The sequence below is a fragment of the Neocloeon triangulifer genome, unplaced genomic scaffold, assembly GCF_031216515.1.
Source record: "Neocloeon triangulifer isolate White Clay Creek 2 clone unplaced genomic scaffold, ASM3121651v1 ptg000008l, whole genome shotgun sequence".
In the NCBI taxonomy this organism is placed as follows: domain Eukaryota; kingdom Metazoa; phylum Arthropoda; class Insecta; order Ephemeroptera; family Baetidae; genus Neocloeon; species Neocloeon triangulifer.
Window position 1 is genome coordinate 4,440,351 of NW_026775550.1, and position 13,865 is coordinate 4,454,215.

The 13,865-nt window shown below is 34.8% G+C and overlaps 1 protein-coding gene across 1 annotated transcript in view; it reads left to right on the forward strand.

Moving 5' to 3' along the window:
- The window catches only part of LOC132194832 (MOXD1 homolog 2-like), a 28,037-nt gene that overhangs the window by 11,912 nt on the left and 2,260 nt on the right, over positions 1-13,865 (forward strand). Inside the window, exons 2-7 of the mRNA XM_059616382.1 lie at positions 859-1,268; positions 9,978-10,157; positions 11,637-11,726; positions 12,578-12,763; positions 12,822-13,149; positions 13,535-13,853. Of these exons, the coding sequence (XP_059472365.1) occupies positions 859-1,268; positions 9,978-10,157; positions 11,637-11,726; positions 12,578-12,763; positions 12,822-13,149; positions 13,535-13,853 (1,513 nt within the window). The remainder of the gene's footprint in view (positions 1-858; positions 1,269-9,977; positions 10,158-11,636; positions 11,727-12,577; positions 12,764-12,821; positions 13,150-13,534; positions 13,854-13,865) is intronic.

The window sequence follows — 13,865 nt, forward strand, 5'->3', positions numbered from 1 at the left end:
AAGTTGGCCCTGAAAATCACCGCAGACCGGCACGTGCAAAATTTGCGGAAAATATTATTGCTTGCCAAACATATAGAGCCGCAAGCCAAAATAAGTTTTAGTTAGGGTGAAAAGCGAACAAGTTTATATGTTGGGTATATATAATTATTAATCAATTAATAATTTAAAATAAAAACTATTGAAGGCTAAAACGATCGGGCAAAATCAATTATTTTAAAATTAATTATGCTTATGCAATGAGAGGACACTTTAGTTGTAAAATTTTTAAATTATAAAATTTTATAATATAATTTTTTGTTTTCACTGACCAGAACTTTTGAAAATGTAATAAATATCTAATTAAAATTTCTTTATTTTATATTTTTAAATAATAATAAACAGTGAAAAACAAATACAATAAAAAGGAATTTTTATATGATTTAAACTAAAACAATAATAAGTATTTAAAAATATTACTTTTACTTATATTTTTAATAGCTTCACAAAATATGGAAGCTAGAAACGAAATTTTGTATTTTACACTGAAATTATATATTTTATTTCAAAATATTTTATTTTCAAAGATTACCTTTTGTGAAATTTTTCCTCTCAAAGTTTTCGTTTTTACTATTGCTACCGATTGACACTAGTTAAGTTAATATTTCTTAAAGCAAACATTTGCATTTTCAAGAAAAGCAGAAAAGAATTTTAGTTTTAAGTCTTGTTTAAGTTTCCATTATAAATTCATTTGAATTAGTGAAAATTGAATGTAATCAAAAATGATAAACAATTTGATGACTGCTTTTGATCTCTTCTTGTGCCTGTTTGTTTTAAACATAAATATTTTATTAAAAAACCATTTTGAAATGCGTGTTGCAGGGTTGATGTTTGTGGCGGCGCTGTGCGTGCTGCTGTCCGGCCGGGGGGTGTCCGCGTCGGAGGTGGACGAGTGGACGCACTCGGCGTGGCTGGACGACCGGTACCTGGTGCGGTGGACGCCGGGCGCCGACGACGTGACCTTCGAGGTGAGCGTGGCCACGCTGGGCTACGTGGGCTTCGGCCTGTCCCTGGACGGCCGCATGCAGGGGTCGGACGTGGTCATCGGCTGGGTGCAGCACGGACGCACCATCTTCCAGGACAGACACGTGTCCAAGGGCCACGTGGAGCCCATCGTGGACGCCAGTCAGGACTGGGAGCTGCTCAGGGGCATGGAGAACGACACCCACACGGTGCTCACCTTCCGCAGGGCCTACGACACCTGCGACCGAGATCAGGACATCAGAATCACGGTAAGACTTCTGCAGTTTTAAATGATTTTAGGATTTCTTGAAAAGCTTGAAAGTTTCTATAGATCAATAGCCTAGTAGAATCTCTTGACGCCAGAGTAAAAAAACTTGCAAAATGAGGTGAAATACAGAAAAAAAATAAAATTAGGCTTGTAGGTAAAAAATTCACTGTAAAAGAGCTTCTTCAATTAATTAATATGATAAGCTTTAGTGCATAACATCATTGACAATTGGCCAGTCTTGTTTAATGAATTTATTCAAATAAATATCTTTCTATAAAACAATAAAAGAAAAGTATTTTTATAAGAAAAACCTGCAATTCTAAAATTCTGTAAGTAAATTACATTAATTTTTATTAAAATATATATTTAAAAAACACAAAAGCTTTTAATTTAAATAATATTATATTAAAACAAAATACTTTTTGAACCTACAAACTGCAAAAATATTTAATAAAAATCTTTAAAAAGCATTAAATAATTATTTTTAAATATTTAATAATTTAATTAATTTCTACGGCTCAAACATTTTTTTATTTATAATTCAAATTCTTATGCTGCTTTGAAACATATTTTAAAGAGCAAAAAATTAAACATGCTGTATTTTTTGTTTCAATTTCTACTCTCTGAGCAAACAAAAGTGTCACTGCATATTCGGAGATTAGAGTATCGTCACGAATTTTCCTCTCCGAGAGGTGAAAAGTGTGTGATAATCGTCCTTAATGACACTGTTTGTGTGTTTTCACACAAAATATGTATGTGACAAACACACACGCAGACGGATCTTCCTTCAGAAAATATGATGAGTCAGCAGTATTGCACAGAAGTGACCAATGTTGTTCCCTGCGACAGATTGTGTAGAGAGATAAATCTTTTTTCAAGCGGGAAGGAAAATACAAATAAATCGCTGACAGCTCATGAAAAGGCGATGAGGAGTTGACCGTTTTTCCGCCTGTTTACGTAATATGAATTCTTGCTGACCTCACTTACAGTGATGATGTGCTGCAACCCAATTTTTTAGCATTAAAGAGCGCACGACAAATTTAAAAATAGTATCAAATTAAAATAAACATTAGAATTTTAATAAAAAAAAAAGTACCAAGCAGAGCAAAGAATTGTTCTTATTATTTTTTAAATGCAAGTTGATGCAAATTTTTTAATTAATATAACTAGACAGTCTAGAATACTTTTAAAAACCTTTGTTATAATTTCCATAAATTAAAACTATTTGCATCAGAATTCACTGCATAATTTTTTCTAATTGTTTTTATGTTAAAAAGTAATACGGAGAGAAAGTCTATTAAAATTTCTTATGGTAATCTGCAAATTTCAAGAGTAAAAAAAAACAGGTTTTACTGTCTCAAAACTTATTTTCAGTCATAAAGGAACAATTTCAAAGTGAATTAAAAAAAAATCACTTTTACATCCTCTCCAGTTTGTAAGTCTACTTTTGTAAACTATTTAGGAGCTAATGCATGACTGAATCTTTACGCAATAATCTTCGAGGATGTAAAGCATATTTTAATATTTTCAAGTATGGCAGACCCTTTAATCACAATGCAAAAACCATCTAGCCTCTCTTGTAATGGGTACTGCAATTTCAAAGTGATGAAACTGTTGAGAGAGGCAAACAAAAACTAAAGAAACCGGCGGCGCTCACAGAGAAAAGAGACCAAGCAAGGCGCTTTTTAATACCCGAGACAAAAGAGAGCCGGTCGAGCGTCGCCTCTTGAAGTTTTGCTCGAGCGGATTCCAAAGATATATTTTATATACGTGGAGTATATAAAACTTAGTGGTCGCGTAATCAAAGGGCGAAAAATTGGGTCGATTTTGGTTGCGCGGCGCGGTCTGTGAGCGAAAAAGACAGAGGATCTTTTCTTGGTCGATTCCCGGGCGCAACAGTGCCCGCGCAAGTCCGCTTTGGGAAATTTATTTATTACAACGAGAGAGTGCATCTGATGTAGTTATATTCGTGGCCGAAATAAATCAATTGCACGGCGCAGGCAGAGAGAGCAATATTAATGAGCGAGGCTCCCTCTCTCTGTGAATTTCACGCACACGCAGTTGACTGGGGAACAACAACAATCACCACTGAAATACAAACTGTTTTTCTATAGAAAAAAGTGAATAATGGTGACCGTATTAACTTAAGTCGGCTAAAACAACCGACTTAAAATAATTAAATTTTCTGTTATGAAAATGAAATTTAGAAATTTTATTATTTTTGTTGTTTATTTGTCCAAATTGTTAAATCTCATTGTTTGCATTCAATTGTAAAAAAATCATTCATTTGAAAAGAAAAGAGCTGTTTAATGAGCCTTGGCTGACTTTGTGCCTGTTTGTTCAACTTTATTCAATTTAAAAAGAAAAAAATATAAAACCATTTAATCCTCACTTTTTCTCATTCAAGTATGCGATTAAAATCATCAGGCATATTTTTTATACCAATTTAAAATAATCCAATAAATTAAGCATTGAACCAAAATAATTAAAAATATCAACAATAAAATTAACTCTTTTGCAAAATGCTAATAATTTTGCAGCTTCAAGACAACTCTTTTGCGTCGCTCTCATTTAAATTACACGAATGTCTTAGAAATGATCGAAACAATTTATACTTCCTCTGAATCAAAATTTTGGTAGTTTTTCTCATTTTCAATAATTTAAATCTTTAAAATTAGAAGGTGAGCTTTTTTTTCATTTCCCAGTTAAATTCAATAAGATTTAACTTTTAAAGATCCGTTTTCTGCAGCACCGTGGGGCATTAGTGGCAAAATCAGCGATCGCAGCGCCAATGTGACCAAATTCTGTAGTTTTTGGAACAAACTGATGGATCTGATTGGCTACTCAATTCTCACACTTTTTCGCGCGAATCACTCGTATTTAGGTTTTCTTTTGATTGAGACGCCAACGGTTTGGAATTTTCAAATTGTGTTTTCACTGGTTTTCACAAGATATACTCGAAATTTAGCAATCTTTCAGAATAAAGAGCAATATAAATGACCGGAGTGGATCTTTAAAATATAATTATTTGAATTAAATGTTATGCTTTGGCTTGAATTAAACCAAAATGTTTTTCAAATTGAATTAAAAACACTTAAAAATATCAAGCGAAATTAGAATTTAGTATAAATTACGATAAATTATATCATTTTGTGTTGAAACTTTAGCCATCTATGGCCATATTTTCACCGATTTTTGATATTTTTTTAATGTCTAATTTTCCACATGATTTATTAAGATAATTCTTCACTTATTTTACTTTGCATTTTTTGCAATGTTATTTGACAAGCTCATCCCATAAATCAAAACTAATTTTAAGGGCGTAAAATATAGAAAAGAAGAATGAATTATCTTTGTTCCTTTTTACTCCGTTTGTCTCCACAAATCGGTTGCTCGAGATTGGCGGTGTTCCCTTGGTGAGCAAAGTTATTATTGCAGCGCAGCTTCGTGATTTTATTGAAGCATTGATTTTAGCACAATAGAGCTGCAAAGAGCAAGTCTATTATCGAGCTGTGCCGATGTCTTTCTCCGACGGCCGCGCGCACAAGCGTAATTATTCCGCATGAAATGCCGTGCTCCTAGTTAATTAATATTTAATTGCTCTTTCGCTTTGTGCGCGCCGAATATCTTGTGAGCGCAGCGAGCGCGCATTATTATTATTATTAACGCAAGCTGCGCTATCGTCCGGTGTAATCTCTCGTCAAGTAGACTTGTTGGAAAATGGAAAAAGTCGGAGCCGCGTCGCCCCGCCGGATTTTCCATGTCAACAGTCAAGTGAATTTTTCCATAACACTCGACGCGCTCCGCCAAGTGGGCCGCGTTTGGTCTGAAAATAAATTGTTGGGGAAAGAGAGGAAAATTTATAATTTCATCACTGAATCTTTTTATAAAACATGCTAAATTAGAAATATTGTTAAAATTGCAGACTTCACATTTTAGACGAGGGTTCAATTAGATTTTTGTTAACAAATAAATAAATTGTTGTTATAAATCTAAACAAACATCTTTAAATCTCAGCTGCAATTATTAGGTTTATTTGCATATTTATTCTTCACTTAGATACGGAGGTCCACATCTTAAATTGGATAATTGAGGTTCTCAATAGTCTAGTTTTTTCTTCCATAGACATAGGTTCAAATCTTTTTTATAAAATATCAATTAAAAATACCGCCAAACTAAACCTAACAAAAGTTAGTTCAACTACAGACTGAATTATTTGGTTTTGGAAAACGTCTTATAAATAATTTGGATTTTGTAATGATTCCTATAATAATCATTGTATAATGTGATGTATCGATTTGTACAATAATAATAATAATACAAATAAACAACAATAATAATAAATAATAAAAGTAATAATATTCTTTAAAATTAAATTTAATACATAATTTTTTAAAACTAAATCAATCTTTTTATTTTATTTAAAAAAAAAATGAAGGCAAAGTATGAATATATCTTGAAAGGCCATTCCTCTTGTATTAAATACTATCCAAAATAATTATATACTAATTATTATTTTAACAAAAGATTTTAAACCCTAGCATGAAGAAGACCTTGGAAAATAAAAAAATTAAATGATTTAAATGTAATCTGATGCAAAATCAATATATTTAATTTAAATTGTCCTTACGCAAATCGAGAACAAAAGAATTCGTTTTATAAGGAAAGTTCCGGTTACCCCTTTCTCTGACTGTTGTGCATAGAGTAAAGCCCTGTTGGCATAAAATACAATATACTCGCGGAATATGAAATATGCTCGATCCGCTCTTTTCTTTTTGAAGATGTAACGCCGCGGGGCGCGCAATATATATGAAAATAAATAAAAAAGAGAGAGGATGCGTGTCAACGGCGCTAGGAGAGTTTGCCCGGTTCGCGAGATAAGCGCCTCCAGTGTCATTTCTTATATTTCTGCCAGCAAAATAAAAAAAAAGGAAGAGAAAAAACGCAATTTTTTCGCAATTATTAAGCGCGGCTCATTTTTATTCCGCGCCGGTGGCTTAATAATGGAAGGGAAAATGTCTTAAGTACAGGCTCGGGTGGAGGATGAATATTTTAAAGTTTCCATATCATCTGCGAGCGAGCAGAGGGGCCTTTTCTTATTTGCCTCCTACTTAGGTTTCCCATGCATGCACGCACGAGAAAAAATGATTTGCGGCCGGGATGGCCGCGCGCAAAATATGCGCGCGAGTATGCTAAATAATTTTTCAAGACGCGCTACGTGTATAAGGAGGAAATTTTATTCCCCCGCAGACTCTGATACATATAATGTATATTCATGGTGCAGCAGCAAAAACTGGTTTTGCAGTGGTTACGAATCAGCGGGCATTGCCTGCAAAAATATCACACGCGCGCACCCGACGAAAAATTAACTTTTTAACTTTTGCCCGATGGACAAAATCCGCCGGGCCCGATCCTTTTTTTTTTTGTTGCTTTAATATATATTAAACGGTGGATTCTTTTTCGAACTCGTAATTTCATCGTGCTTGTGGTGCCAAGAACTTTATAAGAGACGATCTCACAACTTTGGAGCAAATTCTTTTCCACAGCCATCAGCAAAAGAGTTTGTGCGCAAGAGAATTGCTTAGAATTTAGAACTAATGATGTAATAAGACTCTATAAGATTTGTGATGTTTTCATCGCTCCCAAATAAATGAAAAGTTTTCATTGGTAGAAAAAAAAACAATTATTTTTTATTCATATCGTTCTTCAATATTTAAAAAGTGCTCTTCGTTAAAAATAAGTTTGGTTTAGCTCACATAATTTCAATTCTATTTCAAATATAACCTTGATTTTTTTCCTCTGCTATTTTGTTAAATTAGGTTGTAAGATTTTAAAAATGTAAATAATTACATTTATTTTTCATATTGAAATCTACTCATCTTCATGTCTTGTTAATTTGACTGCAAATTCCTTTAATTAAAGATCTGTGCAATGAATAAAATTAGTTTAATGGAAGATGACAACAAACAGATGAATAAGCGATACATTCCTCAAAATTTGTTGACGTAGTTATGAACTACTTTTTTATATAATTTATCAAAGTATTATTTCATTAAATTTCAGAATATTATTTAATATTATAATATTAATATATCATGTAAATACAATATTAATATAATATGGTAATAATAATTATAATAACATTTAAATCTTAAAATTTTGAAATTAAAATTTAAAAAAAGTTTTAATAAAATTCTAATATTATTTTTTACTGTTCATTATTTATAAGACTGAGCTTTTACTTTGTTCGCATTTAAAATGAAAATAAATTTTACATTTGCGCCTTTTAATTATGATTCCTTTTCACTTTCGAGCCGCTTGTGAACATCTCAGTGCTCATCAGTTTTTTTTTCTTGTTTGTTATTTACAAAATTCCTGCGAAAAGACGCGCAGGCAGAGAAGTTTCAAAAGCCCTAATTAAATAAAATATGGAAAAGCGAGCTGTTTCGCCACGGCTTTAAAGGATTTAATAATTTGAATTGCCAATTAGCGATGATTTTCACTCCTCCCAAGAGTGAAATGAACGCCCGCTTTTTTGCGTCGGAAAACCGCGCCGCCGCCGCTCCGAACACAAAAGCGACTTTTCAAGGGAGCAGCGGCAAATTCCTCGGAGAGCTCAAGTGAATTTTTATTTTGCAAGGAGGAGCGCACGGTTAATAATTAAATGATATACCCTCCCCACCCGTCCAAACGTCTGTCCGTCGCAAGAAAAAGTTGCAAATGATGGCTGGCTGTTCAATTAGTGTCGAATGAGCAGTTTCCCCGCGGGGTGGTGAAGTGTTCAGGACGAGCCGCAGCTGCACAATTAAGAATTCAGGCACAGCTTTCCAGCATCTACTTGAATATTTATAAGTAATGAACGAGCGGCCGCGGCGCATATTTGCATGTTGAAAAATGCTCGGAAACCGGCCCATTTGCATGTGGCGAAAAAATGGCCTGTTTGTCCTCTCCGAGAAACTTTTTAATCCAATTCAATTTTCCTCTTTTGAAAACGTCGCTTTTCTCGCCAAAAGTTTTTGACTTTTCCTGCACAAATAAATACACTCCTATATATATTTGGATAATTTATTCTTCTGGCGTGTGTGCTGCTGTTTTTGCCAGGCACCGAGGCACAAATTAATTCATTTTCCTGCGTGAATTTTAAATCCGCCGCTGCCGTTGGAAAAAGTTTTCCACCATTTGAATAATTGTACAACTTTTGTTCGGATTAAAGCAGTGGAAAATTAGCGCCGCTCTACAATCGTCGTCGCCGAAATTAATTTTTCGTAAACACTAAAAATGGAGATTAACGTGTTTTGGCATTTCCAGAGCGATTCGTGCTCCGCCTGCTCGAATCTGCAATTCAAATTGGCCACGGACGCGCAGATATTAGTCACTTAAAACGCACAAACAAAAAAAGGAAAACTCTTTTGTCTGTGCAGAAATTTTCCATTTTTTGATTTTGCATAAAAGGGATTTTATTTGAGCTGTAAAACAATGAGGGAAATTTTTCTTAAAAAAATCACAATTTAAAAATGGGAAATATTGTGACAATTTCTGTCAAAAAGAAAAGTTTTTATGTTCTGATGAACACCAGTTATTTATAATGTCTTATGTCTTTATTTAACTATTAAATCGTTTTTAACATTATAAATTATAATTATAAATTATAATTATAATTTATAATATCTAATATATTTTAGTTATAAACCAATTTTCTGCTTAAAAATTTATTTTCATTTCTTTAAATTTTTATAATATTTTTTATTAGTAAATAGTCTTGTGCTCATATAAAACTTTTCTTTCTTTTGGTCAGCAAAGTTGCAGGTTTATTTTTCCTGAAAATATTAATAATAAAAGATATTGATCAAAAGTATTGTCATGAGCTATAAAATTTATAAATTTGTCAAGCTTCCTCTCCTTGCAACATTGATATCATTGGTATTGGTAATATTAATACTGCCTTTGCATTAATTAATTATGGCCCAACATATTATTATTCTCAAAAAAGCCAGAAAGCACAATAAGAGATACAAGATTCTCATATTTATATTCCATCAAAGGGATTAATTTATATGATTATTTGATTATTTTTAATTGAAATTCAGATTTAAAAAATTCAGCTTTTGCCGCACAAGTAGCTTTTGATGTTATCCAAGACAATATTTTGAATTATATAAGAAACTTTCAAGCAATATCAAGAATAAAAAGTTGTCGTCCGTGCATACGTTTCTTTTCATCTGTTGAAAAACCTCTCTCTCTTGAACGTTCATATATTCGAATAAAAATCTCCTCACTAAAATATCACTTGCGCAGCATTATTTCAGGATTATACAAAAACTAGTTTCCAATGCGAATAGGATGAGCTTATATGCTGCCGAGCACAGGAACGTTCGAGATATTCTCTCTCTCTAATAAATTTAGCGATAAAATGAGAGGAGCTTTTCAGCGTGCATATATAAAAAAAAGCAGCAAACAACAACACACACCAGCAGAGAAAAGAAAAGCAAAGTTTCCTCCTTGAGCATTTTAGCCGTGTGTGTTGTGAGAATAAAAAAAGCAAGAAAAGTCACCAGGCGGGCACCACCTCTGTTTAATTTCCATGTAAACCCTGACATTATTCGGGAGAGTAAAAAGGATGTATGAAAATTTCTTGCCGGATGCTTATCTGCGCGAACACGCTCATCAATAAATAAATAAGTAACGAGACGCCCGTTGCCTTTTCCCACAGAACGACACGATGAGGATGGTGTGGGCGTACCACAGCGAAGACCCCGTGCCCGGCCTGCCCCTGGCCTACCACGGGCCAGGCCAACGCGGCGCCAGGTCGGCCTTCCTGGTGCTCAGGGTGGACCAGTCGGCGCCGCCCAAGCACGAGGTCCTCCACACCTGGGAGCTGCGCAACCCCTCGGTGAGTAATTTATTACGCCCTGCCCACCCCCGACCCCCACGCGTGTCGATCGATGCCAAGTTTAAGGACGGATTTGCCAAAAGCTGGCGGCTGGCGAGGATGCCAAAGTTGCCCCGACGACGCCGGCGGGACCCTCTCGAGCGGGGGCCGCCGCCGCCGGCCAAACGGCGCCACTCTCGTCTCACCCGCAATTACCCTCCTCACTCACTCACCCTTCACACAACGTGCACTTGAATCTGTCAGAGAGGTCAATCAAATTGCAATTCATCCCGACATGAGAAGAGCGGCGGACACCCCTCTCACTTCCGTGTGACGCAATTTCCAGACGGTTTTTTGCTCAACAGCAGCTTCTTTTGTGCAGAATAATATAAAAAAACAGAACCCTCTTCTGTTGAAAAGTAAAAAGAATTAAAATTGCTTCAAATTGATTTAAGTTTCGCATAAGAATTTAAAATCATTCAAAATTTTTATTTGTTTCTTCAACTTTTCTTGCGCTTTTATCAATTGATTTTAATCCCCCTTTAAACGGTTTGAAATTCTTATTTTATTTGCGAATATATAAGTTTGCTTTTTAAGCGGTTTTCTGATTATTTTTCTAATGTTTGAAGTTAAAATTTAGATCAAGTTATTTAATAAATATAAATATTCAATTTTATGGTTTCATTTGATAAATCTAAAGCTCAAAGCATTGTCTTTTTTCTTTCCAGTTTTGTTGACTGGAAATTACTTAAATCTTGAAAATTTTCGGGTTAAAATAAATTTACATAAAACAAATAATTTTTAAATATCACAAAACTGCACTGTATATTAAATTTTGCATTTTTTTTTTTTAAACGACGTTTTTGTGCCAATCAAAATAAATTTTTTTAAAAACTACATATACTGCATATTTAAATATTTCCCACTTTTTTTAATTCAAAATAAAATCCATACCAAAAATGGTATAATTTGCGGTTTTTTTATGAAGAAAAATGACACGCGCCAGAAGAAAGTTATTATGCAGAATAGGTTCAATTTCCCTTCTACTCCTTCTTTGTTCCTTTTTTTTATTATTGTCAGAAATGAGATAACAAATAGCTGTCGTATGCAAAGGGCCAGCGATGGGCATTCCCTGATTTTGAGCATGGTCCAAAACTTGATGAAAAAGTTGCTGCATATCCCATTTACGACTTTTGTGTGCCAAAATCCGCGCGTCACCCCAGTTCATTGATCAGCCAATGAGGCCCCAAGGGGAGAAGGTCTCTCTTTTGTCGGAACAAATGATGGCCATCCCTATACTCTTTTGGGACGGGTAATAAAGTGTCACTGGTCTGATTCGGAACTAGTATAAATTTTTAGAGCTCTTATTTGAGAGTCCGTAGACTTGGTTATAAAAATTTTCACCGCACCGTCCTTTGAGAGTTTTGAAGGATTTACGCCGACTTATTTCCCTGTGTGCGACTTTTCTTGTTTTATCAGAGACGTCTTTGCCGGTTTTAGGTGCTGCTGCCGAGCACAGAGGAGTCGCTCTACTGGTGCAAGATCTTCAAACTGCCTGCCACCATGACTGAGAAAAGTCACATTATTCGAGTAAGTTTACTATCTGCAACGCGGCGAAAAGAAGTTCGCTTTTCAAATGGCGCAGACTGGAGATAAATTTCTCTACTTTTCTTTGCCGTTCTTTCTTTGCACAATTGGTGAAAGAAGTTCCTGTTTTTGAAATCAAAGTTGCCTTTTTTGGCTCCGATTTTTTTGGAATTAGTGAATATTTTTCAATTTTGAACAAACTCTACCAAAAAAGTATCTAAATAAATAAGACTTTATTCTTCGCATGATTTTCTCTCAAATTTGCTGTCAAAATAAAATATATTAAGACATGAAAACTTCAAAATTAAATAATAGAATTCTTTTCAAAATCCAACCTCAAAAAAAGATTAATTGGGAAATTAGTATTTCTACAGTGTTAATTATTATTTCCTCAATTTTATATACATATTCCTGAACTGAATCAAAATTTAAATAAAATTAATTAAATTTGTTATTTCAATTTAAATCAACTTTTTAACTAAGCATTTTGATTTTCAAATCCAGTATTTTTTTTATTAATAACTTTTAAAATAATCAAATATTAAACAGCACCAAAATTGAGGACAATAAGTTGAAAACAAATTAAAATGATGACATTTCAAAAGGGTTTTAAAATTTATTCCAGAGCGTCTCTTGCAAATTTTACAAGCAAAACAAAGAATGTAATTGCAAAACATTTTAAAATAAGTACATACATTTCTTTGATTTCTTACTCTTCTTTTTTTTAATTATTTATATTAATTTAATTTTCTCCAAACAAGTCAGAACAAACAATTTTGATAAATTGGTTGGAAGAAGAATTATTGCAATTAATTTTAAACTTTATTAACATTACTTGCTTCCGTTTGCTGCAGTACGAGCCCCTTCACCAGCCAGGCAACCGGCCCTACATGCACCACGCAATGGTGTACGAGTGCCTGGACAACCCGGAGCTGGACAAACTGTCCCGGCTGCCCGGCGCTCCGTGCTACCAGCAGTCGGCCCCTCAGGCGCATTCCTCGTGCACCAACATCGCCCTGGCCTGGGCTTACGGCTCCGAGGTACGAAAATCGCCACAGCATAAAAAATAGACGTGTCATCATTTAAAATCATTTCCAGGGATTCACGTTTCCCCCAGAGGCGGGATATCCACTGGAGCCGACCGCCGGGCCGCGCTACTTCATGCTCGAGACGCACTACACGAATCCCTCGATGCACGCCGGCGTCCGCGATTCGTCCGGAATCAAAATTTTCTACACCACCAAACTCAGACCGAACGATGCTGGCGTCCTCTCCGTGGGCATGGACCCCAACTGGAGACACATCATTCCTCCAGGCCAACCCGCTGTGGTCTCCGAAGGCCACTGCATCGGCACCTGCACCCAAAGGTCACTGCCCAGACAAGGCGTCCAGGTCTTCGGGGTCATGCTACACACTCACCTCCTTGGTGAGTAATAAATACAAAAACAAAGAAGTATTAAATTTTATTTAAGTTTAAATTATTTTAATTAATTATATATAAACAAAAATTTAATAACTAAAAAAATATTTGCAAATATAACAATAAAAATTTATAATTTTATATGTACAAATTTTAATAAAATTAAAGGCTAATTTAAATTTTTTTAACAATATAAATATTTTAAATTATTGAATCAATAAAAATATATGTAATATTAAAATTATTAAAAAAAGTTTTGGTTAATTTAACTATTAATTTTGTGTTTTATACAAATTTTTCTTAAAATAATTTATTATTTTATTTATCAGGTTAAGATTTTGACTCTTGGTTGCTTTCATACAAAATTTATAAAAATGAATAACTTTTTCAGGACGAAGGGTTCGTCTGAGGCACATTCGAGGAGAAAGGGAGTTGGCGCCGCTGGCCTCAGACTCGAACTACGACGCTGGATACCAAGAGTTCCGGCGCCTGCCAAATCCGACCCAGGTCATGCCTGGTGACCACTTGATCAGCGAGTGCGTCTACAACAGCTCGGCGCGAAATGCCATCACGCTCGGAGGACTCACTATCAGAGAGGAAATGTGTCTGGCGGTCACCCTTTATTGGCCAAGGGTCAACCTTTCCCTGTGTTACTCGCTGCCCTCTCTGCCCACTGTTCTCCACTCGCTCGGCATCCATGAGCTTTACCCGTAAGTCTATAA